Source organism: Mchenga conophoros, linkage group LG2 (assembly GCF_057382185.1).
Source record: "Mchenga conophoros isolate Kocher_MC1m ecotype Shallow Benthic linkage group LG2, M_conophoros_male_GT1.1, whole genome shotgun sequence".
NCBI lineage: Eukaryota > Metazoa > Chordata > Actinopteri > Cichliformes > Cichlidae > Mchenga > Mchenga conophoros.
This window is the reverse complement of record NC_140527.1, coordinates 1,591,501-1,619,406: the sequence shown is the minus strand read 5'-3', so window position 1 is coordinate 1,619,406 and position 27,906 is coordinate 1,591,501. Positions and strand designations below refer to the sequence as shown.

At 44.1% G+C, this 27,906-nt stretch overlaps 1 protein-coding gene across 2 annotated transcripts; it reads left to right on the top strand.

Annotated features, from left to right (window-relative positions):
- Nucleotides 1-6,780: 6,780 nt before the first annotated feature.
- Nucleotides 6,781-25,182, top strand: pcdh10b (protocadherin 10b). Of its 2 annotated transcripts, none has more exons than XM_085282383.1 (5): nucleotides 6,781-9,575; nucleotides 10,443-10,501; nucleotides 10,655-10,761; nucleotides 22,021-22,178; nucleotides 23,919-25,182. In XM_085282383.1, exons 1-5 carry the CDS (start codon nucleotides 7,227-7,229, stop codon nucleotides 23,970-23,972), a joined length of 2,727 nt encoding a protein of 908 aa, XP_085138509.1. In that variant the 5' UTR covers nucleotides 6,781-7,226; the 3' UTR covers nucleotides 23,973-25,182. The 2 variants fall into 2 exon arrangements, with proteins under 2 accessions (XP_085138509.1, XP_085138500.1); XM_085282374.1 differs by having other exon boundaries at nucleotides 6,781-9,740.
- The last annotated feature ends 2,724 nt before the right edge of the window (nucleotides 25,183-27,906 follow it).

Here is a 27,906-nt window from a genome sequence, read left to right as displayed (position 1 = left end):
TGATCCAGGGTTTGTTATTAGGGAAGCATTTCCCTGTTCTAGTCAGTCAGTCACACACTCGGCCATGGCATTGATGTCCTCTCCATGTTCCTGGCAAAGACCTATCCAGTTTGTAGTCTCAAAACAACCCTGCAGGGTTTCTTCGGCTTCCTGTGACCACTTTCTCACAGATCTCTCCGTCACCGGTTGCCTCTGAACAAGGGGTTTATATTCTGAGCAGAGAAAAACAAGACTGTGATCAGGATTGCCCATAGGAGGTCTTGATTTGGAGATATATGAATCCTTGACAACTGCATAAAACAAATCCAGAGTCTTGTTTTCTCTGGTTGAGCAGCTGACAAACGTCAGTAACGGCTGAAGGTGGAACGTAACCAGTTGCCAAAATAACACTGGTAAATAATATGGATGGAAACTTACTGCCAAGTTCGGTATCTGTGCTGCAGAGACGACACTTCACAGTAACATGTCCTGGATGACACCATCTGTTGTTGACAAGCACTGCTAATCCACCTTTCTGCTGCTCTTCAAATCTCTGTCTGCTCGTGGAGCCTGGCAGAGACGATTCCCGATACTCCGGCTGAGTCCTTATTAGGGTTTGGAGTTCATCCATCTTGCTAGCCAGTGAGCTCACATTGCCCACTACTGATAGGCGATGATAGGCTCTGCATCCACGATGACTCCTTTTCAAGTCATCTTGGATTTATGGCTTCAGCTGAGGTATTATTTCAGCTTTTGCAGTGTTAATCAGCTCCAGTTTATTGCTTATTACTCTGCTATTGTCTGCTCAAGTGAGAACTCTACCAAGACCCTTTTCTCACTATTCAACTCTTTTAACAGGCCACCTGATTCTCTCCCTGCTCATCTCTATTCATCTAACTTCTGTGATGCTCTAATGCTATTCTTTATTGATAAAATTCATAAAATACACTTAGACCTGGACCCTAATGCTCAATGTAGCTTCTCTGTCCTAACTTCTCCCCCTTCTCACTTCCTCTCTGTTTTTCAACTTCCATCCTTAGTTGATATTGCTGATCTCATCCATAAATCAAAGCCTTCTACCTGCCAGCTCGATCCTATCCCCACTGTCCTCGTCAAAGCCTGCTTACTCCCTCTCCTTCCCCTCATATCTGCTATTATTCACTCTTCACTCACCACTGGAACTGTTCCTGCTTCCTTCAAAGTTGCTGCTATTACCCCAATTCTGAAAAAAACTGGTCTAGATCCCAACAACTTTAATAATTTTCGTCCTATCTCCAATCTACCATTTCTCTCAAAAATCCTTGAAAAAATAGTTGCTTCACAAGTCCATCTTCACCTAACTGATAATAACCTTTACGAACAGTTCCAGTCTGGCTTTCGTCCTTTACATAGCACTGAAACTGCTCTTATAAAAATAACAAACGACCTTCTTATAGCAGCTGATTCTGGTCTCCTCTCCATCCTTATCCTTCTTGATCTGAGTGCAGCTTTTGACACCATCTCTCATCCCATTCTCCTTAGCAGATTAGCTTCTATTGGTCTCTCTCACACTCCACTAGCCTGGTTTAAATCATACCTATCTGACCGCACTCAGTTCATTCAATTAAAATCCTTCACTTCTCAGCTTTCTCCTTTATCCACTGGGGTGCCCCAGGGATCTGTCCTCGGGCCCCTTCTTTTCATCATCTACCTTCTTCCACTCGGACATATTTTTCGTAAATATAATATTCAGTTCCACTGCTACGCCGATGACACCCAGCTCTATCTCTCTACCAAACCTGACTCTACTCTTCCTCCACCCTCCCTCATCCTCTGTCTAGCTGAACTTAATTCTTGGTTCTCCTCCAACTTTCTTAAACTCAACAGCAATAAATCGGAACTTCTTCTGGTTGGCACTAAACGACTGCTATCCAGAATTAACAATTTCTCTCTCACCATCAATAACTCGCTGGTCCCTATCTCTCCCTCTGTGAAAAGCTTGGGTGTCATTCTCGATAGCACATTATCCTTTAACTCACATATCAATAACATTACACGTGCAGCATATTTCCAACTCCGTAACATTAATCGCCTCCGCCCCTTCCTCACACCTCACGCCACTGCCATTCTCATCCATAATCTTGTTATCTCTAGAATTGACTACTGCAACTCATTATTATTTGGCCTTACACAAAAATCTATCAACAAGCTTCAACGTGTCCAGAACTCTGCTGCCCGTATTATTACTAGGACTTCTTCTACCCACCACATCTCCCCAATCCTGAAGCAACTTCACTGGCTCCCGGTCAAATTTCGCATCCATTTTAAAATAATTCTGTATACATTCAAGGCTATTCATTCTCTCTCTCCACCGTACCTCTCTGACTTATTACAGATGAAGCTCCCATCCCGCTGCCTCAGATCTTCATCTTCTCTTTCTCTCTCTGTTCCCTCTGCTCGTCTGATCACAATGGGAGGGAGGGCCTTTAGCTGCTCTGCCCCTCGACTTTGGAATTCCCTACCCCCGGACCTCAGAAATATTAGTTCATTCTCTCTTTTTAAGTCCACCCTCAAAACTCATCTGTTTAAAATTGCCTATTCTTAAATTTCTGTATGTTTTAACTTTTATCTTCTATTTTTATCATTGTGTATATTTCCAGTTTTTATCTGTTGTACAGTGCCCTTGGGTGCTTTGAAAGGCGCTATTTAAATAAAATGTATTATTATTATTATTATTATTAGTTGTATGCATCATAACAAATGATCAAAAGTAAAAAGATTATCAGCAAAATTCCTTCCAGCTGCACAGGATCCAAAAAATAGAGAGAAATGCAATCCTTCAGCCAAAAACGGAGGAATGAAAGTTTTAAACAACAGTAACGGTAAGAGAGCTACTCCAACATGCTGCCACCCCGAGCAGCTCAATCTGGAAAAAAAGGCATCATATTGCATTGTTGTTTTCCTCTTTGGTGCCCTGCTGACGTGTCATGTATCTGTTACATTTCTTTCATCTTTGTCTATGATAGAAAAAGCCTAAAAGACACATTCAGAGGAGATGCAGTGGTGCTGATGACATGAGCATTAGATTTAGGTCACTGTAATATTGTGCTAAATGTGCTAAATATATATATATATTTATATTAAATAGCTAAGAAAGAAAAGGACTGAGAAAGAGAAGTGAAATGAGTGGCTCCTCTCTGGTCTCCACACAGCATTAAGTGTCTGTAAATGTTGGATCGTCGGCTTCATAAAGTGAGAACAAACACAAACAGCCCCTGTCTGACATGGGAAACGAGCTTTTCATACAGTGTTGTGTGTCTGTCTCCAGTTTTTACCATAGACATGCTGACGGTCCTTTAACCGCTGAAAACGCTTCATGTAAAGACACCACTCGAAAGACTTTTACCTGATCGTGCTCGTTCAGATCCAGAGGCAGGTGGGTTAGACCAATTTTTATCTTAACTAGCAGTTAAGTAAATGATAAATGGACTGGTTCTTATACAGTGTTTTTCTACTCTGAGCCCTCAAAACACTTTACCTCCTTTCATTCATTAAACACTGTGACGGTCACATCAGAGAGCAGCTTGGTGTTAGTGTCTTGCCCGAGGATATTTGGCACGCAGGCTGGAGCAGCCAGGTATCAAACCATCAACCTGCCAGTTAGCAGGTGACCTGCACGACCTCCTGAGCTACAGCCACCACCGCGGGGCAGCGAGCCATTTTATGTTGTAATCTTTGTTACAAGAATGGCTGCACATTAAATAGTATTTAGGAAAAAAAAGAACCTTGTTGTGTCTTGAAAAGTACAGAGTATTTGTACACTGCTCCAAAAATGTATTCTATATAAGAGAGTATGCACTGCTGGGCCTGAGTGCACGATGTAGGTCCTTTAAAAAACAAAAAAAAGAAGCAAAGTGATGGAAAAATGAAGTGTGTGGCACGCAGCAAGGTGACGGTGAAAAGTCCCTGTAGCTTTATCACACTTAATGATTACGAGCTGCTTCTCCTGCTCTAATTATCTGATGGGTGAGATTGCTTTAGGCCACTCTCTTCTTTTCTCTAAGCTTCCTGGATGTTTGAGAAGAGCATTGCTTTATCAAACGTGCTGTACTTTTAGCTGTAAAATGAAAACATAAATTGTTACAATCGTGTAAAATCTCGACACACAGTGATAAAATGTTTGCTTTGCATGGACGTGACGAACAAGCTGTGATCACATTTGTGAAAACTCTCCCTGTATTAGTGCTGAGCGTGTGCGTGTCCACTTCTCCCAGCCCTACTCTGTCACTTAGCTCACTATCTTGATGGTGATCCATATCTGACCGCAGCACTGACTAGATTTAGAAAATATGTTCCTTGAACCGATTCATGTTTCTTGTGCTGCTCTAACAGTCTGCAGACAATGTGAATCATGCACTTGTGCGTCTGTTTCCCTCACTGTCTGTCACTCGTGTGAGTTTGTGGAGATTTTCGAGTTTGTGCAGAGAGGGGAGAGGGCTGTGTGTTGGAAGCAGCAGTGTGTGTTGTGTAGTGGTTCACTAGGGGGAGCACTAGGTCTCAGAGCAGCTCCTCTCCCCACTCAGCTGTAGGCACAGAGCGGCTGTTTAAGCTAAGGTCAAAGGTCAAAGTGATGAGGTCATAATTCAACTGTGTTGTATGTATTTTTGTTTTTGTGAAAAAAGCCTCCAGTCTTTTTTCATTGTCTAAAGTTTTCTTGCTCACTAGTTTTGCAGGCTTTCTGATGGTCTGTGGTCAATGTCTGTCCTTGGACAGGAAGGAGTATATCAGAGAGACGCTCAGGTCAAACCCTTAGAGACAAACGTCGAGTATAAAGGTTGGTAGGATGCAGTGAAGGAGGGCAAGCAGAGGATTGGTGTGAGGGAGGAGGATGCTGAGGATGGAAGCAGACCATCCACTGTGGTGACCTCTAGAGGGAGCAGCCAAAAGAAGAAGAACATACTGCATTTCCATATATATTTACACGCTCTGATAAAGTGCTGCGGCTATTTGCTACTTTCCCTGCAAAATATGAAGAATTGAGACTTTTGCACATTAATGTCTCAGTTCCTTCATGCAATTCATTCTCCAACAGCTGACGTCAAACTAAATCTATAAAACAACAAAAGGGGAAAATACAAATCACAAAGTAACATTTCATTATACACATAAAACTAAATTTACTCTATAATCTATATTAAAAATCAGGAAATAGTCACTTCTGGTACAGATCCTTGATTTTGAGCTTGTTATGCTTCCTCCTTTAAACTGACTAAAATTCCCTGCTTGAAATAACAATGCAAACACCAAAGTTCAACCTTTCTGGATTTCTGTTAATAGAACGTAGATTTTCTAAAATGTGTTGCATTCAGTCGTCAAAGCAGTCTGACTCTGTGTTACTGAGTAACCAGAGTAAAGTACTGACAGGTGTCCTGTAGATGAAACATGCTGAGATATCTACTGCATCCTGCTCTTCTTATTAGCCGTCCTTTTGTTTGTTTGTTTATTCTGTGAACATGACATGTGATCTTCCCTAACATCCATGGTGGACACAGAAACCCCGAGTGACCACAACATACAGACCGAGCTGCAGCTGACTCCAGCGTTCGTGTCACCAGTACCTGAGGACCAAAATCACATCATTTTGTTACTGCGCTAAAAAAGGAAAAGCACAAATATCTCTGTTAGACTGCAGACACAAATCAGGAGCAAAGTGGATCAATGACCTCCTCATTGTAAGCTCACAGTGTCCTCAACACATTTCTCTTTGTTTTGCACTTTTCAAGAAGGTCAAAAGCTGATGCGTGACCTCTTTTTAGTTTCAGGGGCCCATCTGCGATTTCTGCAAACGCACCAAACTGCTGTGAACTGAATGATTAAGTGGAGCTGTACTGCAATAACCTGTCAGTGATATGCGTGTTTTTACTAAAGCGTATGAATTAAGTGTATCACTAGAGTTCAGCCCACACGGCACAGAGACTTCACTGAGCCGGCACGGACCCCCGAAACCTCGCCGCCCAGGCCTTTGACACATACAGAAGTTGTTTAGAGGATCGATTAGCCTGCTCACCGCACTTATGTTTGAATGACAGCGCGTCTGCGCGTTTTCTACTCTCACAGTAAAAGATAATCATACCATCTTCTACTTTTACCTTTTACTCTCGCCACGTTCATTGGTCCACGCATAAAATCAGAGTATGCATGTGACAATAACTATTTGTATTACACTGAAGTGCTGGCCGTGATTCAGACCCTGGTTTGCATTTACTCCGGCAGGGGTCGTATGCGCTCCGCGGATGTGCTACTCCCCCTGCCTCTCTGTTCCACTGCTGTGTGGTTGGAACAGAGATGTAACGCTTCTACCGTTGGCTGTAATTATATCGCACAGCCCTGAGAGCAGCACGTGAATGCTGAATACATGCATATCACAACATTTGCATGCATTAACCTGGCTCGCCCAGCGTGTCCTCAGGCTCACACAGGCTCTGCCACCAAGTCAACAAGTGCTCCACTCTAATCACACCCTGGTTCATTAGTGGTGCACTTTATAACGGACGAGTTGGGAAGGGCATTACGCACTTGAGAAATAAATTCCTTCTCGCTCCTGTCCCCTTTTCTCTTTGCCTGCAGGCAGGTATCCTTAAGAGAAGTCAGTCTGCGCTCAGAGGGAGGTAGAGAGATACAGAGAAGCAGTGAGGGAGACGAAGGCCGAGCGGACGAGCAACCCCAACAGCCAATCAGGAGAGAGCTTTCCGCGTGATTTACAGCTGCGGGGGCTGAGAGGGGAGGCGCGACTCAGGGAAAAAAGCAAACAGTTGAGTGAAGAGCATCAGTGGAGAGTGGAGTGGAGGCGGCTGCAGTGAGGAACAGGACGCCGAGAGGAAAGAGACGGCCAGAGTCTGCAGTAGATTTCATCACTGAAGACAGAGTCGTATGTTTTTCCTGTGGATTATAATTTATGTTTCCAACTTTCAGCTGTCTGAGATTCTGCGCTTTACTGGAATGTGCGCTGAGGCTTCACCTGGACGCATGTGCGAAAGTAACAGAGCCAGTTTTTAAAAGTGAAAAATATCATCGAGTCCTTTGGATTCCTGTCAGAAATGAAATGCGCCTTTTTTTAATCCCACAGAGTTTTCCGGACCTCTTGTACATTTACAGAGACTTTACGCATTTTGGAGACTTTACGCATTTACTGTAATGGGTGATGTAAACTGACATTTTTTCACTAACATATATGATATTTTTACCCAAGTGCACTTGTTTTCACGGCGATGATTGTGCTTTTGCTTGTCCTGTGCATCGCGGATGGAGTGCTCTGTCAGATACGCTACTCTGTCCCGGAGGAGGCGGACCATGGCACGCTGGTGGGAAATATTGCCGAGGACCTGGGTCTGGACCTCACCAAGCTAGCCTCCCGGCGCTTCCAAGTGGTGCCCAACTCTCGGACACCCTATCTGGAGGTGAACCTGGAGAACGGGGTCCTGTTCGTTAACGAGAAAATCGACCGGGAGCAGATTTGCAAGCAGAGTGCGAGCTGTCAGCTAAACATGGAGGTGTTCTTGGAGAACCCATTAGAACTATTCCGGGTTGAAATCGAAGTGGTGGACATTAACGACAACCCACCCAGTTTCCCGGAGACCGATATCACGGTGGAGATCTCAGAGAGCGCCACTTCGGGCACCCGCTTCCCCTTGGAGAGCGCGTTCGACCCGGACGTTGGCTCCAACGCTTTACGCACGTACGATATCACCACGAACAACTTCTTTTACCTGGACGTGCAGACCCAGACGGACGGGAACAAGTTCGCGGAGCTTGTGTTGGAGAAGCCGCTGGACCGGGAGCAGCAGACGGCGCACAGGTACGTGCTAACCGCCGTGGACGGCGGTCAGCCTCCGCGGACTGGCACCGCGCTGCTGGTCGTCAAAGTGTTGGACTCTAACGACAACGTGCCCGTGTTTGAGCAGCCGGTGTACACGGTGAGCCTGTCGGAGAACGCGCCGCTGGGCACGCTTGTCATACAGCTGAACGCCACCGACCTGGACGAGGGACTGAATGGAGAAATCGTTTATTCATTCAGCAACCACATCTCCAGCCGCGTCAAAGACCTGTTCTCTATAGATTCACGCACCGGGCGCATCGAGGTGCGCGGAGAGGTGGATTTCGAGGAGAGCAGCCTCTATCAAATCTTTGTTCAGGCCAAAGATCTGGGACCAAACGCCGTGCCCGCGCACTGTAAAGTCCTCGTCAAACTCAGCGACGTGAACGACAACGCACCGGAAATTACTTTCAGCACTGTCACGGAGTCGGTGAGCGAGAATGCGGCTCCCGGGACCGTGATCGCGCTGCTGAGCGTCACGGATCGGGACGCAGAGGAGAACGGACAGGTCCACGTGGAGATCCTCGGCGACGTCCCGTTTAAACTGAAATCTTCCTTTAAAAATTACTTCACTATAGTCACCGACGGGCCGCTGAACCGCGAGCAGGCGGACTCCTACTCCGTCACTGTGGTCGCGCGCGATAAAGGAACGCCGTCACTGGCCACCAGTAAATCCATTCGAGTGCAGGTGTCAGACGAAAACGACAACGCGCCCACGTTCACACAGCCCGTATATGACGTGTACGTGACAGAAAACAACGTGCCAGGGGCGTACATACACGCGGTGACGGCCCTGGACCCGGACATTGGGCAGAATGCTGTCATCAGCTACTCCATATTAGAGTGTGACATCCAGGGCATGTCAGTCAAAACCTATGTGTCAATCAACGAGGAGACAGGCTATCTCTATGCTCTCAGATCATTCGATTATGAGCAGCTGAAGGAGTTCACGTTCATGGTCAAGGCCAAAGACGCAGGGACCCCAGAGCTCTCCTCCAATGCCACTGTTAAAGTCATCATTGTGGACCAGAATGACAACGCCCCGCTAGTGCTGGCTCCCCTGGGAAAGAACGGCACAGCCAAGGAGCCCCTGCCTCGCTCTGCTGAGCCAGGCTATCTGGTGACACGTGTCGTGGCCATGGATGCGGATGATGGAGAGAACGCTCGTCTGTCCTACAGCATCCAGAGGGGAAACGAGAATGGCATGTTCAGGATGGACTGGAGAACAGGTGAACTCAGGACTGCGAGGCGGGTATCGGTCAAGCGAGACCCCCATCAGCAGTACGACCTGTTGATTGAGGTGCGAGACCACGGCCAGCCGCCTCTGTCCTCTAGCGCCAGCGTGCTGGTGGTGCTGGTGGACAGTGTGGCTGAAGGCCGTGGCGGTGGGGAGAAAGGCGGGACCTCCAAGGCAAAGGACAGCACCCTGGACCTCACTCTCATCCTTATCATCGCCCTGGGCTCCGTCTCCTTCATCTTCCTCCTGGTTATGATTGTGCTGGCTGTGCGCTGTCAGAAGGACAAAAAGCTTAACATCTATACTTGCCTGACCAGTGACTGCTGTTTTGGCTGCAGCTCCTGCTGCTCGCGGCAGGGCAGGGCCCGCAAGAAAAAGCTCAGCAAGTCGGATATCATGCTGGTGCAAAGTGCCGTTAATGTCAGCGGGGCTGGCACAGCTCAAGTCCCTGTGGAGGAATCTGGGAGCTTTGGCTCCCACCACCAAAACCAGAACTATTGCTACCAGGTATGTCTCACTCCAGAGTCTGCCAAAACTGACCTCATGTTCCTAAAGCCATGTAGTCCTTCTAGGAGCACAGACACCGATCACAACCCGTGTGGGGCCATAGTGACAGGGTACACAGACCAGCAGCCTGACATCATATCAAACGGCAGCATTTTATCAAATGAGGTAAGAGCCCCTCTCCTGCCTGCGGTTTAAACCTTTCCATCTGAGTTCCTCCGCATGCCTAAACCTGATTCATGTCCCCTTAGACGTCTGATAAGAATGAAATATAAACCAGAGACATTCAGGAGCCATTTCATCCCCCAAATTTCACTTCACTGGCATGCTAGCTCCTCAGATGGGTGTTACTGTGTGCCGATACATCAACTGTAACACGATGTGATAGAAAATGAAAGCAGATATGGAAATGAGAAACCTTGACTTTTGCGATCCTTAAACAGCAACGACTGCATGTTTATGATGTGCTTCCACGGCTGATAAATTAGAAAAGGTGTATAAAGACAATGTATGTTGGCAAAGAGGCTGCTGGTGGGTGTGGGAGTATAATGGGTGTATATGTGTGCGTGAAGCCCAGTCACCCAGGATTAAATATATACTGTTCAAAATGTTGGATCTCTGGGCTGCTGCAGCCTACATAGGTGCGCTACTTCACCTTGCACCTTGGCAACATGTCTGCAGAGCTTCCCCTCCCTGTGGGATGGAAGTCTCCACTGGTGGAGATGAATGACACATGTAATAGTTACGTCAACTCAAAGCTGTGTGGGTTGTGTCGTCTCTGGCTCGATGGATGTAATGTTCTTTTGTTTTTCTGCTGCTTTGTTCTCTCTACATAAGGAGACGCACTAAAAGCTGCCCCTTCTCTTTCAGACCAAACACCAGCGAGCTGAACTCAGCTACTTGGTCGACAGGCCGCGACGTGTCAACAGGTAAATATGGAAAAAGCCCTTCTACCTGCTCTTCTACCAGCTGGTCTGCTTCTAGCTCATTTGCTGATATCTCCCATTACTGTGATGCTGACATGGATTAAGAAAAACAAAGCGAGGTCGTCTTTCTTTATTTTAATGTTCTCTTCATTTCAGTTCAGCCTTTCAGGAGGCCGACCTGGTCAGCTCCAAAGACAGTGGCCACGGAGACAGCGAGCAGGGAGACAGCGACCACGACGCCACCAATCGAGGCCATTCGTCTGGTAAGTGCTGGCTTTGTATGAACTCTTTGTCTTCTCTCTGCCCCTCGGGCATCTATAGATCTGAGGAGGATCTGCTGATTAGCATTGTGGTCCAGAAGCTGCTCGTCTCTCCACTGTTGAAATCTGGCAGCACATTGTGCAGGGCTGGAAAAATGAATGCTTATTTCTAAAGGTCATCATCATCCACAGCCAGAGTCTGAGGTCTTTTAGCTGTTGTGTTGTGCCTGCGTGGGATTATCGCTTAAACTCTTGCACCAGAATCAAACCTTTCCCTGTGAGCCGCATCCAAGTGCTCGCTCCTAAAGCCGACACATAATATTTGTTACTGTGATGTTTGCCGTGTGGTGATTGAATGTCTTGAGTGAGGCTTCCACTGCTGTTTGTAAATATGTGGCGGCGTTAATGAGGATCCTGCTCCCTGTGAGCGCGGTCACTCGGTGCTGCAGACCACTTGACGAGGTGTGATGGGCTTGTTAATGAGGCTGGGCTCGCACTGGAGTGCTGGGAAGCCGACCAAATAGGTTGTGGCTGTAGCAAACAAACCGTGCAATTCATCCGTTCATTAGATTAATTAATGCACTTATTCATGCTGTTACTCTCTAACTGCACGCCCCCCCTGCTTGTTTTTTCCTCCCTTCCATGCACGGGCTGTTTTTCTCATTTAATTCTTCCCTGCCTTACAAGAGGACCCTGCTGATGTATAAAAGCTAGGTTTAGCTCTTTATTTGGTGCCCACTGTGGATGAGGTCTGCCACTTCCAGTGTCACCCCCAGTAGGCCTGGTTTACATGGAGCTCAGTGACAGAGGCACGCAGAGCCGGACCCGTCTCTGCCAGCACGGCCTGACTTTACACAGATACCCTGCTGCACCGTCTTTATTTTTCCTTCTAATCTGCTTTATGTGCATGGAGGTGTACTACTTTGACTTTATTAGCATGTGCACACTCTCTGATGCGTTTTACTGACAGGAGATGTTCTTACATTTCACGACTGTTCCAAGAAACAGACAAACAGGAATAAATAAAGACTTCCTGAGCTCAGATTGCATGATTATATAAACCGTGCTGCGTGCTCAGAGTTGGTGAGTTAGTGGAGATTAACACAATTTGTTGTTGATTTAAATAAACTGGACCAGCACACAGTGACCCGGGGCCTCTGTTCCGATTTCTCCAACTTGCTTTGCTTAGAACTTAATTCATGCTAATTTATGTTCATGTACGCTCCACATGTGTGCTGATTATCAGCTGAAACAATGAAGCATGTCTGTGATTTAACAGATCACGCTTAGCTTAAGCTGCTGTTGCTGTTTGTTAGACCATGCTAGCATCATATGTTAGCCTACCCATACAGTCCCTACTCTGGATGGTCCAGCACGTCCAGCTGTGAAACAGCGTCCCATACCCTTTGCATACCCTTGGTGCGGCAGATAGCATGAGTTACTTTGTTGCAAAGCTTAATGCCTTTACCCAGATTATTTGCTGTGCATTTAGTCGTTGTTTGATTAGGATAATTGATAGCACGGCTTAGAGCGCCATCATTCTGCGAGCTAATCTAGTTTGTCAGTAGTGAGGCTGCATCAGTGTTTAATAAATCCACGTGTTAGCTTTCCTCTTGGCTCTCACAGACTTCATGAATGCATCACCTTTTTCTCTTTCATCTAGAGCTGGGCGATATGAGATTTTTTCATATCACGATATGTTTCTTTCATTTCAGGTGATAACGATATCTATCACGATATCAGCCAAATAACTATATTTGTAAGATTTAAATGTGCCGTTGCTCACAAGTAAAATGTGAAATTATCAGCAGCTTGTTTTTAAATATTTATTTCCCATAATAAGTTCAACAGGGTAGATGTACTTAAGGAACCTGAGACTTTTTCAGATAAATAAAGGCAAATATTGCAAACTACACAAAAGGCAGCCACTAAAGCGTTTAAGTTTCAAAATAGAACAAATAAGATAAGATAAGATAAGATAGAACTTTATTAATCCCTCGGGTGGGTTCCTCTGGGAAATTCGACTTCCAAAAAGCACAGCAACGACCGAAGTTACAGTTACAGAATTGTTATATATATATATAAACAAACACACACACACACACACACACACACACACACACACACATATATAAATACAGAGACAAATATAAATAAAATATACAAAGGGGATAAATAGAATAAATAGGAATAAAAAAATAAAAATACAAGTGAATTGCACATTTCAAGTATTGAGTCTATTGCACTGTTGACTATTTACAAAAAGTATTGCACAAGGTATTGTACAGTGAGGTGCAGAGGCACTACAGCTTAGTTGTTCCCCCCTCCTTTGTCCTCCTGTTTCCCCTCCCTCTCCCCTCCAGAGAGGAGTTAAACAGTTTGATGGCGTGTGGGACAAAGGAGTTTTTAAGTCTGTTAGTTCTTGTCTTGGGGAGAAGCAACCTGTCACTGAACAGACTCTTCTGATTGTTTATGGCCGTGTGCAGAGGATGCACGATGCATGAAACAGACTAAATTGTCAATTCCACTTAGAAATAAAATATTAATTCTAAAAATAAATCTTAGTTTGTTTTACAGAAGAACAGACAAAACTAACTTTTGTCAATATCAAATAAACTGAGAACTAAAAGGAAATTCTCAATCTCTCCTTGTTGTATAGCTGAGCTTTTCAAACAGTTGTAACAGTTACTTTAGTCTGACAAAAGCCGAATGACGAATTAGCGCTTCCAGTCAGAGACTGAGGCTACGTCCACACGTACACGGGTATTTTTGAAAACTGAGATTTTCCGTTTTCGTTTTAAAAAATAATCCCGTCCACACATAAAGGCAGAAATGAAGGAAAACGCTGCTATGAACATGCCAAAGCAGCAGGTGGCGCTAGATTCCTAACCGTGCAGAAATGTTGGCCAATCAGAAGTCTAGAAGCCTCGGTGGGAAAAAGTAAACAAAGCTGGGGCATAGAAGCAGAACCGAGTGGTATGTGTGGACGGACAGTAACTGTGTGTATATGTAAGCATTTAAACACTGCAGAGAGTAGAATTAACAGTATTGTAGAAATTCATTTCACCGAAACAATAACGTGGCGCACAGTGTGACGCATGCACCAGTTTATTGTATTTCCAGACTTGCTTTCGGCACAATTTACAGTGCACGCTACTCTGTTTTTGTCAGACTTGAAATAGCCGAAATACCTTCACACTACGGAACTTCTATGGCTCGTCCGTTCGACAATCTCTCCGGCGTTGGAACCATCATCTGTTTTCTCTTCGGTCACGCTCGGTTGATTTTTCTATAGGGCTGGGCCATATTATACCGTTCACGGTAATACCGGTATAATGTTAGGCAACGATAGGAAAATGAAATATCGCGATAGAATGGGAGTAAAACGCGCATGCGCGGTGCCTTTGTTTTCATACGCACATGGCCGATTGTTGAGTGAAACAGATGAACCAGAATTGGTTTGTAAAAATGGTGCAACTTCCGTGATGTGGAACTGGTTTGGTGTTTGTCCGTCAGATACACAACAAAGCACATTTTTTTGCAGAACATGCAAGCGGCCGTTGTTATTGTCATATTTGTCGGACTAAGATGCTCTTAAATCTGGGAGTAATCTGGGTCCTAAACTCCGTATGCTTCAGGTCAAACGAACACTGCAGCATCACTGAGAGTTAAAAACTGTCTAAATTCTTTCATCTTTAATAAAACGATCAGCATTGCTGCTTTACCAGGTGTAACTATAAAGTTTAACTTCCAGGCATCCATGAAAACAAAAGTTATTACATTTAACGGAGTTAGAAGTTAGCAGGAAGCTAGTTTCGCTAGTTACCTAAGCATGATATAGCATGTTCTGACTGAGAGATTTCTGAAAAAAATCAAACGTACAGCTCTGCTATCACTTCCAACATAAATGAAGACAGGAAACTAAACAGCAGTGACGTTTGTAGGGTTACTGAAGTTGGGCTAGCTGGTATATAATGATGTGCTACGTGATCGCTAGCGACACAGCTATGTTAGCATAACATAAACAGTGAAGCTGGAGGACGAACACTAACACTTTTCCACTTATAAAAGTTAACGTGAAGGTTCTTCATGGTTAGAGACAAATGCAATCGCATGGCAGGATACTGTAAACGGACCAAACTTCAGTCAGGAGAACAACTGAGATAATCCATCCACAATATGAGGTTAGTCATTAATATACTGCAACAACATGGGAATAGAGCAGCTGCCAGAGAATTCAACATTAATGAATCAATGGTACAGAAATGGAGGAAGCAAGAAGAATGAGTTTAATAAAGTTTGATTTATCTGACTGCTTTGTTTCGCTTAATGTGCCTTATAATCCCGTGCACCTTATGGTCCGAAAAATGCGTACTGCACACTGCAGTTTAATGTTGCAAAGCACCTCTTTTTAACTTCAGTGGATATTATACATGGTTATGCTCAGGATATGTCAGCCCATTTCTACTGGAAATGCCTTTTGGTTAAACTTTCAGCAAGGAATTTGCATTTGCACTGTTAAATTTTTATAAAGCTTTAATGTACATAAAAACCAGCTTCTTGTTTATGTGAAAATAAATGGAAGGTTGTCTTTTTGCACTAGTAATGTTGTGGAGTTGTATTTTGTCTCGCATCAATTATATCGTCGGTTATATCGTTATCGCAAATTTTCAAATGTATATCGTGATAAATATTTTTGGCCATATCGCCCTGCTCTATTTTTCTAGTCAGCACACTCATTTCCTCCATTACGCGCTGGCTGCTTCCCAAACAAACACACGTGCGGCTTGGCACTTGTGCTGTACGTAACAAGTCACGTGATTGGTTCGGCTCTGCGCTACTTAATTTGGATCGGCTGACCTTTTTTTTTTTTTTTTTTTTAAGAGGACAAGAGCGGCGAGGTCTATCGCGATAGCTTAATTTCTCTATCGAGTAAAAGTTATATCGCGATACATATCGTTATCGTTCTATCGCCCAGCTCTACTTTCATCCTTCCTTTCTTTCTGTGCAGTCAGAGTTATAGGACACGACTGATTTCATTTACCTCATAAAATACTATATCTTCACCTGCTGGAGGCTGGAGGCAGGCCCAGTGTTCATCATTATTCTCATATCCTTTTCTTTTTTTTTGAAGCGTAGCCGTTGTTGTATTTTTTGTTGACACGGTGATTTGTGTTCTTCTTCCTGTGGTTAGCTGCTTTGTCATGCCAACATTTTCTGCTGCTTCAGGCACTCAGCTCTGTTGTTCTCTGATCAAAGGCCGCTCCGTTTTTCCTCATCAAGGATGTAAAGAGACCAGACGTCACCTGTAATGAACACGTGAACCGGCTGAAAGAGCCGTTTAACTCAAACAGGATTTTGTAGCATTGGAGACAAACTGGTTACGTTTGGATCGAGTGTGGAGGAAAAACTGCTGCTCAGATCAGAGCAGATATCATTTTCGAGGTATCTGAGTGCAGCGTTACAGTCACGTGAATATACACTTATGAGTGTGTGTGTGTGTGTGTGTGTAACCATGGCTGTGATATAGTCCAATCAGAAATGCAGACTCTGTTTAACATTCAACGAGCTTCCTTGACTGCTGTCATGTTTATTATCACTGCTGCGGTTTACACACAATCAGAATTGGTCTGTTAAACTATTCTAGGATGAAATGAATGAGTTCTTAATTGTGTAATTATCCCCTTTCTAACACGCCAAGAATAATGAGTCACATTTGAACAGAAATAGCTGATTCTGTCTGACCAGCAGCCAAAAAAGCCCAAAGACATTCAGTCCTCAGTGTCTGACGGTGGTGAAAGATCCTTTAATGAAACAAGAGGAGGAATAACTTTGTACAAAATTTAGCACAAGAAGAAAAGGGGGGGGGGGGGGGGGGCTTTAAGTGGTGGAAATGGATCGAAAGTTAAAATGCTTCAAGCCTTTGTTGGTTATTGGAGAGTCTTTACCTCAGCCAAACGTGGAGCCGAGAAGAAGCTCAAGTATTAAACTATCACTGAATTACAATACATGTGAAATACATATGAAGTCATAGTGGCATTTATTTTAAATAAGAACACATCACATGTTTGCTGGGTAGCTCTGCATAAATGACTTTATTTCTAAATATGTGAGTTAATGAGTTCATCATTCATCTGGAATTCAACCATGAATATCATCTGGATTTTTTTTATTAGGGCCCAATGCAATACCACCGTATTATTATTATTATTGTTGTTGTTGTTGTTGTTGTTGTTGTTGTTGTTGTTATTATTATTATTATTATTATTATTATTATTATTATTATTATTATTATTATTGTGGCAAATGTATTGGCTTTTTTGAGGGCCTAAAGATGCTCAAAAACTCAAAAGTTTTGCACATGCATCGGGTCTGGTGAAAATGTACATATGTTCATGTTTTCAGACATGGGCGGGGCAAAATGGCTCAATAGCGCCACCTAGAAGAATGAAACAATATAGGCCCGGGCTGGGTATGATGTACATGTATGAGATTTTGCACACATATCTAACATCAAGAGGTGCACATTTCCAGGCGTTAGTTTTGCAAACTCCTCCTGGGGAAATGTGAAAAAGCGAATCTTTAGTGATCCATAAACATTATTTTGGTGTAATTATAAAAAACTATAAAGCAGATGAGAGACGAGCAGTGGGAGAAGACTTGAGTCTGCAGTTTATTGTCTTACAGCTGGATGTGCTCTCTGCCTGCTCGGTTGTTTGGCACTAAAACCATTTGGTTACCGTGTGTTGTTATTGCTGCCCCCTCCCATCACAGCACCCACCACCAAGGAGATGAGGTGTTCCTGAGATCCCAGCACTATCTGAAGTATTTGACCAGCAATAAAAGCTTTTATATAAAATGATAATAACATCATTATAGTGTGTTAGCAGCTCGTTATGACACAGTCCACGCATGTTAAAATAATTTATAAAATAGTTGTTTTTTATTTCACAAACTGATAACATAGATACAATTTTAACATTACAAATGTTAATTTAAATATTTAATATTTAAATTTCCAAAGTTTAATTATGTATCGAATAGGGGTGGGGGAAAAAATCGATTCTGTGTAGTATCGTGATATTTTGTTTGCTAATAATGTATCGATACAGGGACAGCAGAAATCGATATTTTGTTACAAAAAAGGTTTTTGTGCTCTGACTTCAGAGCATGTTGATCCTTTTTCTGAGCAAGAATCCTGACATTCCTTCACTGTCCAAATGTTTTTAACTTGTTTTTGGCAGCAATAAACATGACAGTTTACTTATTTTATTTTAAGACATGTCTTATTTTAATTAAGTTTAAAACTTTTTTATTTAATGTAAAATTATATTTTGTTTTAATTTACTTCCAAATTCTTCAGTTGCTGAAGGGGCTGCATAGTTTTCATATTGCATAGTTCAGAATAGCTGTAATTGTACCAGATGGTTGCATTCAGTTCAGTTGGACTAGACTGTAATACAAACCGTTCAGTTTGTCAACAATAAAACTGACTGAGATGAGAGAAAGACTGAGTGCGAGACTTTGTTATTAGATAAAATGAATATTGATCAAGTTTACCTTTATGTACAGAATCTGAATATCGCAAAATATTTTAAAAATTGCAATAATATCGTATCGTGAGTTAAATATCGTGATAATATCGTACCGTGGGATGTTTGGTGATTCCCACCTCTAGTATTGAATGACAGCCTGCTTGTGATTCACTGTGTAAACTCCTGACATGACTGTGAAGAAACCACATGAACCTGTAAAAGATGTTTGGAAGGAGAAAGTTGACTGAGCTTAGTACTTAGCACCAGTATTAATATATTATATTATGAGTTTAAGAAAACAGAGCAAATGTGGGTTCAGTTGTGAGGTTTGAATTCTCCGAGGCGAGACGGCTGAGCAGCTGTGGATTCAGACCCTCTGGGACCACTCGTCCACGTTTCCAGTCCTGCTCCATTTTATCAATACGGCCAATGTCGTGCACTCGGAGCAGATCGAGTCGAGGCGCTTATCCAATTTTCAACCCCTACTCCACCCCCGCCGCATTCCCGTCTCCCCCCCTGCCGAGATGAATTTCTCCTTAGGCCTGCCGTTCACGTTATCACCGTGGTAACAGCTCGCTGATCAGTAATTCATTTTTCAGACCTCTGCATACCAATTACCAAATGAAGGTTATTATCGGGACTTTGCGTTTGCCCTGTGCGAGCGGCGTTCGGAATGCTAAGATGAGACGAGGTGTCGGAAGCAACGAGGGTCAGCTCGCTCCAAGAGCTCGCTGCCCTCCCTCCCCCGTCTCCTCGCTGCTCCTGCTTGTGTGTGTCTTAGTGTGAGACATGTTGACATAGTTCTTCTTAATCCTGCGTTGAAGTGGAGGCCAGACACTGACAATTTTCTGCGAGCGTGATTTATGAAGCTTCTTTCAGCTGCAGAGCACAGGCGGAGGACGCCGTGGAGAGAGAAGAGTATCACCTGCAACCTTTATTCACATTTTAAGCACAGCCCTGTGTGTGTGTTTATGACTGCCTCGTTCGACAGGGGAACGTGTAGTTTTGAGAAGATGTCGTGACGTGGCTCTGTGGCTGAATCCCCCTCGCCGAGGCCAAACGCCACATTTCCTGTTCCTATTTTGAGAATTAACACAGCGTCCATTTTGTAATATAAGCAGAGCTCTTCTTTCCACGCTGTGTTTTTGCTGCTCACAGTGCAACGCTGTCTGCGCGAGCAGGTGCACTGATATAGTGTGTCAGCACTGCTTTGCCTCGTGGCTGCGGCTCCATCAAAGTGTACAATAAGTTGTTTCCTTCCATGTAAGAGGCCGTACTAAAGCCTCCTGCCGTGGTATATTTATGGCACGTTGCTTAATATTTAATAGGAAACCCTCTCGTTAGGAGACTGGGCACTTTTCCAAGTTGCTAGTGACAGCAAGCCAAATTAATCCTCTTGTAACAAAGCAAATTCCCCCTTTGCTGACCGTTAAGGACACAGAACAAAATGCACACACTCTGCTTACTGGGATGACAGCAGTCTTAGCCTAATCAGTCTGTATTCAGAGGGATTAGCAGCAGATAGCCTGAGCTGGACATTTTAGCCCCAAACAGAGTCAAACACACACACACGCAAGGATTTAGGCTTCGAAAACATGCGTCCGCAAGATCTGGGCCCAAGTGCAAAAACATTTGGGGCAGCAAACACACAATTTGGCTTAAGGCTTACAGTTGGCCTGCATAGCTGCGCTTTTCATATATGATGAACTACAAAGGATGCACTTAAATCGACTGGTACCTGTAAACTCTTCAGTGCTTTCATCCCATGTTTCAGCACCTTTAACCCAACATTCGCTACAACGATGCATCGACATGCAGACACGAGGTGCAAACACCACCCGCTGAGCCATCCTGCCTGTTTGTACTGCAAACACATGATGGGTCTTTGTTGTTCCTAAAAACTGCTCACCCACTTTGAATGGATGTAGACGCCTGTTAAGTAAATATGGCAGAATGTGCTAATAATGATAAAGACGGTGACTGACCGTCCACTATATGTTACACATGTTCACCGTCCTGTTGTCTTTTGTCATTTGTGATGTGCTTGAGCCGCTTGAGACAAATTGCCGATTCCTTATTTTAGGTGCAAGCTCAGGTTAAACATCTGCTGCTGTTTGACTCGATTAGTGTTACAAACACTGAAAAACCTTTTGGAACTGAATCACCCTGAAAGCATCCACTCAGTGTACCCATGCAGTGACACGAGCCGGTTGTTCTTCTGATGTCAGAGTAAAAATGTAAAATCGTTGTGGAAAAACAGACCAAACAGAGTAGGTTTGGCGCAGCATTGCAAGCATGCTGCAGTAAACTCTGTAATATCGTCCTGTACTGGGAGTCCACATCTCCGAGGATCTCACCTGGACGACCAACTGCTCCAAGCTGGTCAAGAAGGCTCACCAGCGCCTCTTCTTCTTGAGGACCCTGAGGAAGAACCACCTGTCCTCAGACATCCTGGTGAACTTCTATCATTGCACCATCGAGAGCATCCTGACCAACTGTACAACAGTCTGGTACGGGAACTGCTCTGCCTCGGACCGGAAGGCGTTGCAGAGGGTCGTGAAAACTGCCCAGCGCATCGCCAGAGCACCACTTCCTGCCATAAAAGACATCTACAGGAAGCGGTGTCTGAAAAGGGCTGGGAAAATCATCAAAGACCCCAGTCACCCATCACATGGACTCTTCACCCTCCTGCCCTCTGGGAGGCGCTACAGGAGCCTCCGGACTAAGACCACCAGGTACCGGAACAGCTTCTTCCCCACAGCTGTCAGACTCCTGAACTCTGCCTCCTGACATCTGACCCACGTTAACACATGGACTGAACACACACACACCCACAATGGACAACTGTACCCTCAAACACACAATAATAACATGGACTGAACCACCACTCACAACCACCAGCACTTTATATAGCCTCTGTAGAAACTATATCTCACTTATCTTAACTGCACTACTGTATAGCTCTGTGTAAATAATCATTCTGTACATTCGATAATCTTTAATCCTACAACTGTTTACAACTTGCATAGTTCCCATTTCTGTATAGCTGTATATCTCAGATTCTGTAAAGTTATTTATTTCATATTCTGTATAGTTTTTCATATTTATATCCTGTTCATAGCCTGTACATAGCTTGTACTCACTACAGCCTGTACATACTTATAGTTATAGAATATTCACAACATACTTCATACCGTGTACATTATAACATACCATAATAGACCCATTTCTGTAATATACTCACATATCTATATTATTGCTAATATATATTGTAATATATCTATATCACTAAAGCACTTCTGGATGGATGCAAACTGCATTTCGTTGCCCTGTACCTGTGCATGTGCAATGACAATAAAGTTGAATTCTATTCTATTCTACTGCATCATCATGTCTGAACATCAGCGTGCAGCTGTCGCTCTCGAAGCGTCACGGCTAAACTCAGCTGAGAAGCTGTTTGTTTCTTGTGATGAAATCTTTATGAAGCTGAATGTGTTCGTACTGAAGCAGCAGCAGCGGAGCCACGTTGTTGATGGCTGTGTGTCAGCACAGGTTTCTTTCAGTCTATTGTGCAGCAGCTTTGATCTCAGTGCTGGGAAACAGAAAGGAATCAAAGAGCAGCTTCATAATTGCAAACTCTGAACATGTCAGATCTGGTTACAGCTTGTGCGTGCACCGTTTTGCTCGTAAAACCTTTAATTTCTTCTCCCCGCCCCCTCCCCTACAGGCGCTGATCTGTTCTCCAACTGCACAGACGAGTGTAAGGCTTTGGGCCATTCTGATCGCTGCTGGATGCCGAGCTTCGTGCCCTCTGACGGGCGCCAGGGTCCCGACTACAGGAGCAACCTCCATGTGCCCGGCATGGACTCGGTCCCCGACACAGAGGTATTTGAAAGCCCAGAGCAAACGGCCGATAGATCATTCTCCACCTTTGGCAAAGAGGCGCCTCTCAGTTCCCAACACCTCCACCAGCACCTCAGCCACCACCACGGCTCCTTAGAGAGGAAAGAGTTGGAAGCATTTCTGCCTAGCTCCAGAGCACCTTATAACCCGGCTTATTTAAGTGAGTATTGTGTTTTGCTCTGGCTGCCTTGGAGCCTGCCCGGCTCTGATCTGCTGATCAAATTAGCAGAAAAAGAAACGATTGGAAATTGAATTTTCTTCCTGGATTGGCTCGTGGAAGCTAGCGTGAAATTCATTTTAGATTTGACCGCTGTTCTCTCAGCCCTCTGTCAGAGTGTTTAACTAACTCTTCCCTCTTTCTCAAGCATCTCCATTATCTCCGTCTGTGACCATCTTATCTGCACACACACATGCAGCGCTGTGGTCTTTGGGCCCTTTCAAACAATAAATGCCAAAAGCAGTTATGATCTATAAGGTTGCTTTGATGTGGGTGGAGACGTTAGCGTTATGGGAAGCGAGACACCGGCCCTCTCACGAACAGCTGACAAACGACTGTTTTTAACCAGAGAGAAGAAGAAGGACAGACGTGAAGCTGAGCGTCTCATTCGTATTCGGCCGACGTCAGCTGGTTGATCAAAAACCGGTTTCACATAATTAAAGAGAAAATAAAGCAGGAAAAGGCCCATTTTTCTAAACTGCTATTCAGAGGCCACAAACAGATCTGTCCTCAATCACTGAAATTTGGTGATAATGCTTAATTATAATTTTGTCAAGCGGCGCCTGAAGAGGCGCCTCTCTCATCATCCGGCACAGCTAGCTGGAATTATCAGAGACCCGCTGCTTTCCTCGTGCCATCATTTAAAACCACAGCACGCTGTGGGAGCAGCAGGAAAAAGGCCTTCTCCCTGTAATTAATATTTTATTCATTGGCTGCGTTTGTCTGCTTTTCCTCGTTCTGCAACAAAAGTTGTTCGATGTGAAGCAACCCACTGCTCACATTAGAGCGCTGTCGTCGCTGTGAAAGGCCGCGTGCAGTGTTTGCACACAGGATGGGGTCAGAGGGCAGTACAGCACGAGGACAAATACATGAACAGATGCTTGTATTTATAGTAATGATGTAGTTATGATTATTACAAGTTGCAGCAGCAGTGTGTGAAATAATAAAGCAGTAATATGAAGGTAAAAGTTGCCTTTCAGCGGTTTTTCTGCTGCAACTTGAAATGATTTGAACAAAGACAGTCGATGTGCGTCCGCTGTAAGCTGCACAGCGATTAGCTGCTCTGTCCTCGCTGTTGGTTCAACACTGAGGCGCACGGGAAGTTGTTGGAAGTTGTTTTGTCCTGTGTGTTTGTTTGGGGGGTGGGAGGAGCTCTCTAATCTCATTAAGTCAGCCAGTGATACACAAAGACCCTTTTGTCCCGGGAGGTGCAGGCCTGGGTGTGGTGTGCAGGGGGGGAGCATGAAGGAGAGGTTAGAGTGCAGACGCTCCTTTTGTTGGTGTCCTAAATAAACTGGCAGGATTCACTCTTCCCCCCAGTGCCAACATTCCCACAACACCCCCCCCCCCCTCCCCCCCACACACACACACACACACACATGTTATCTATCAGCATTTAGCTGACACGCCGGTGACTGTGTGAGTGAGGCCGTGTCACTGCTGCTCTGCACGCACACAGATACCGACACACAACTAACCGGCTTCTGTGTTTTCTGTGCTTGCAGCGAGGAAAAGGCTTTGCTAGCTCCTTCCGCGTGGACGTACCAGAGACTGCGTGAGTTTGCACAATTTCATCGTGACGACCAAGGGTGTAAAGTTTTCAGCCCATTTTGTCCTCCACTGCCCTCATCCCTCCTCGCTCAGCAAAAACACAAAAAGAAGAAAATTTAACATGACTGCAAACAAAACGAAGAAGAAAGAAACACAAAGGAACAAAACACTCGGAGCGCTGCCGGGTTTGACAGAGACGGTGGGGAGGCTGCGGGGGAGGAACACAGGTGGAGGAATCGCCTTACTGGAGATGGCCGTTGTCTCAGCAGGACTGAGAAGCTCGCAGAGGACGAACGATGGCGACCCCCGTCACTGATCCCTTCATCTTTTTCCACTCTATGTGTGCCTGTTTACAGCACTGATGTATACATCTGTGAGGATAATGAAGCCAGATGAAGACTGCAGATGAACTACGGAAGGCAAACCCAACTGAGAGCCACCCAGAAAAACCACCACTCAGCCCTTTAGGCGTCAGAGAGAGACGCCAAGTTGTACAGGAGAATCTTTGTGCATTTCAGATGCAATACCACTGTTTTAGATTTTTCTATTCTTTTTGTGTGGTCAGGTCAAACTTTGTAAGAAAAGACTGTGGGCAGATTTTCAGTTTGTTTTATTTATTTTTTTATTTATCCGTTTGGTTTCGGTTCAGCAGCCACACGGCGGGCTCAGACCCAGTCGGCCCACGTTGTTCTGATGCGTCAAGTAGTTTCTGTCACGTGTGAGAAGTGTTTATTGTACTCTTTTAAAAGTTTGACGCTGAATATAAACCTCTCTATATAAATCTATCTATATCTTCTTGTTCTGAAGGTGTGCTGCTTGTCGGCTGGTTTCTGATTCAGAGCTTTGATCTGTTTGCTGCCCCTGAACAAGGTCGCCGGTGTTTTCACAGCCGGAGACGTAAAAAGAGACAGAACAGCCTTAGCAGATGTAAAACTCGACTTCTTATTGTTTGACATCATTTCATTATTTTTTCCACTTCAAGGTATTAATAAAGAGCATATCTATAAGTAAAATGGAGGTAATAATTTAGACTGAATCCATGGTAATTCTGTGTCATTGTAACCAAAACTTTTAAGGGTCCATTTGTAAAGGAGTGCGACAAAAACACCATCAAATGCAAAGAGTGATGTACACGGTGCAGTCCAGTTTCTCTCTCACACACTGCAGACACAGACACACTAATATGCCGACAATAAATGACAAAAGTGGTAAAAACGCCGTCTGCGTTTGTTTTCGTGTGTCCTTGTTGTGAATGTGAACGCTGCTTTCTGCTCATTCCATGCATCATTTGATGCCTAATTAAAATACAGTATCAGGTAAGGCAGACCTGCCAAAGTAAATAAGGGAGATAAAGCTGCGTTTATTCAAATGATCTCAAATGAATGTAAGTCCGTTTATCCTCGGGCCGAAGGATTCCTCTTCAGGAGGATCTCTGCGACCAGGAAGCAAATTCTAAATACAAAGGAACATTATTACGATTACATCCAGTGCTCCCTCGCTGTAACCGCGCTGTTTCATTTTTGGTGCAATGTTTTATTTTTTAGCGTATTGTGTTCTGCGTCCCGATTGGCTGTAGACCATCTCGTGCCGTGTCTCCTGTACAGGACAGAGCGCGTTCAGCTCGTCACATTTACATAAATCTTCGATCGCTAGCAGTGTGACTCTGAATTATTATGATGAGTGAAAAGGAAACATTTACGTCAAACTTTACTCATCTCGTTCTTCTTGCTTCCTTTACTTCAGCACCATTGATTCATTAATGATTCCTTGATGTTGGATTCTCTCACAGCTGCTCTATCCTGTGTCCTGGACCTGAAAACAGGGTTTGATCTTTGGTTTCATTCTATAATACTGGACTTATTTTTCTAAGAAGGTTTGAACTTTGAGAGTTTAAACAAGAGAGAAAAGTGTGAAAATGTTCCTGCCTGTCTGAGAATAGAGTATAAAGTGTGCAGTGAGGGGTTTTACAGCCTCAAACATCTATAATAATTGTAAAAAATAAAGCTGGTTACTTCGCAGATTTCAGCTATCGCGGGTTATTTTTGGATCGTAACTCCGGCGATAAACGAGGGGCCGCTGTGTTATAATTAAAATGATAAGTATGTGTGTTTTATGTCAGTTTGCATTTAAATGTTTCAAGAGCTTATATTTAAATTATCACTGAGATAATTTTCAATGTGGAGACGAGTGAAGTGTTTTTGTTTTTCTGCACAGTTGCTACAAATTTTAATATGAGACAAAACTGAATGAATGTAAAAGGCAGCAGCCAAACCCACCTGACATAATAAGGTATATGTGTGTGTGTGTTTAGCCTTCTGTAAAGAACATGCTACCTCTCATTAACTCTAATTATCAACGATGAAATGAATGTGTACAGCTGTGAGGCAGATTGACGAATGAGTTTGGGGTCAGACTGAAGCTGTTTGGCAGATGATGCCACAGTGCCCTGCAGAAGGTGGCGGTTTATCACAGACCTGTCGTTTGGTTTACACGGTGGAGCTTTTTTAAAGCTTCAAGCAGGAGGTTTAAGAGCTCGTTCAGGTAAAACACTTTGGACCGAGCTCAGTGACCAAAGCTTTCCAGCTCTAATCTAAGCACAAACCAGCACTCAGGATTACTTTACCAAACACACAATGACAGGTGAACGTGAGCTCGATGCAGTATTTTTAGTTTTTGAAAGAAAAAACATCAGCTTTATTGTCCTTCGTTGTCATGTCCGCTCATTTTTAATCCACTTGTTTCTTTTCAGCTCTGCAGATTTAGAGATCTCGCTGCATGTTTTCATCAGACTGAAGGAGATGTTGAAGCTGTAATCCAAGGTAGATTATAATATTTACAGATGGTGATGAATCAATAACAAGGTAGACATCAGACTAAGTAATCTGCAGGCTTAATCTTCCAGCACAAACTGAATATTCATTGATTTGTTCATCTGCCATCAAAAAAAGAAGAATCTTTGTTGGTGCAAACTACAGGGTGGGCCATTTCTATGGATACAGCATAACAACATGGGAATGGTTACGTTGAAACCAAGCACACCATTGTTGTTCTTGTGACATTACCAATAAGTCTGATGTGTCACATGGCCCTCTTCCTATTGAAAAAACTAAAGTTGTATCCAAGATGGCCGACTTCTAAATGGCCACCATGGTCACCGCCCATCTTGAGGAGTTTGCCCCTCACATATACTAATGTGCCACAAACAGGACTTTAATACCACCAACCATTCCCATGTTATTACGCTGTATCCATAGAAATGGCCCACCCTGTACAAATATTCCAAGCAAACAGGGTAAATACGACAGAAACGTCTCACTTTGTAGGCTTCAGAATGAGAAGTGAAAAATAGGACGACAAATAGCGAGTTGGCTGAGTGTGAAGCACTGACCCTGGGCCTTTTGTTGCTGCGTAATGAGGGCAGAGCTATCAGAGCAGCGCCATTTAGATTGAGGACAATAGTTGAAGGAAGAGCAAGTTCAGTATAATCATATCTATTTTCTTGTTAAATGGAAGCTATTATTTTTGACCTCCACTCGACGCTAATCTCTGTCACAAACCAAAAAGTTTTAATTTCCATGTGCGTTTGTGCACACTCGGCTCCAAATGAGAAAAACCATTAGAGTATAATGAAAGATAAATTAAGAACAAAAAGGAAAGGCTTACAATTCCCCAAACAAATGGGAGGATTCGAGGAGAGGCAGACGGTAAAATAAAGACGCCGTCGTCTCTCCTTCTATTTCCGGTTGGGCGGTGGGTGCGGGTGAGGAGGTAATTGCATAGCAAGTTTCAAAGTCACTGGCTTCACAAAGGCAAAGCGGATTAGAAGCCAACACTGAACTTTTTGTGTCAGAGCTCTCCTCTATTGCAGATGCTGCCGGACATCAGAAGACGAGTCGTCACAGTGAGTCGGGGCTTGAATTCCCTGCTGAGGAGCACGGGTGG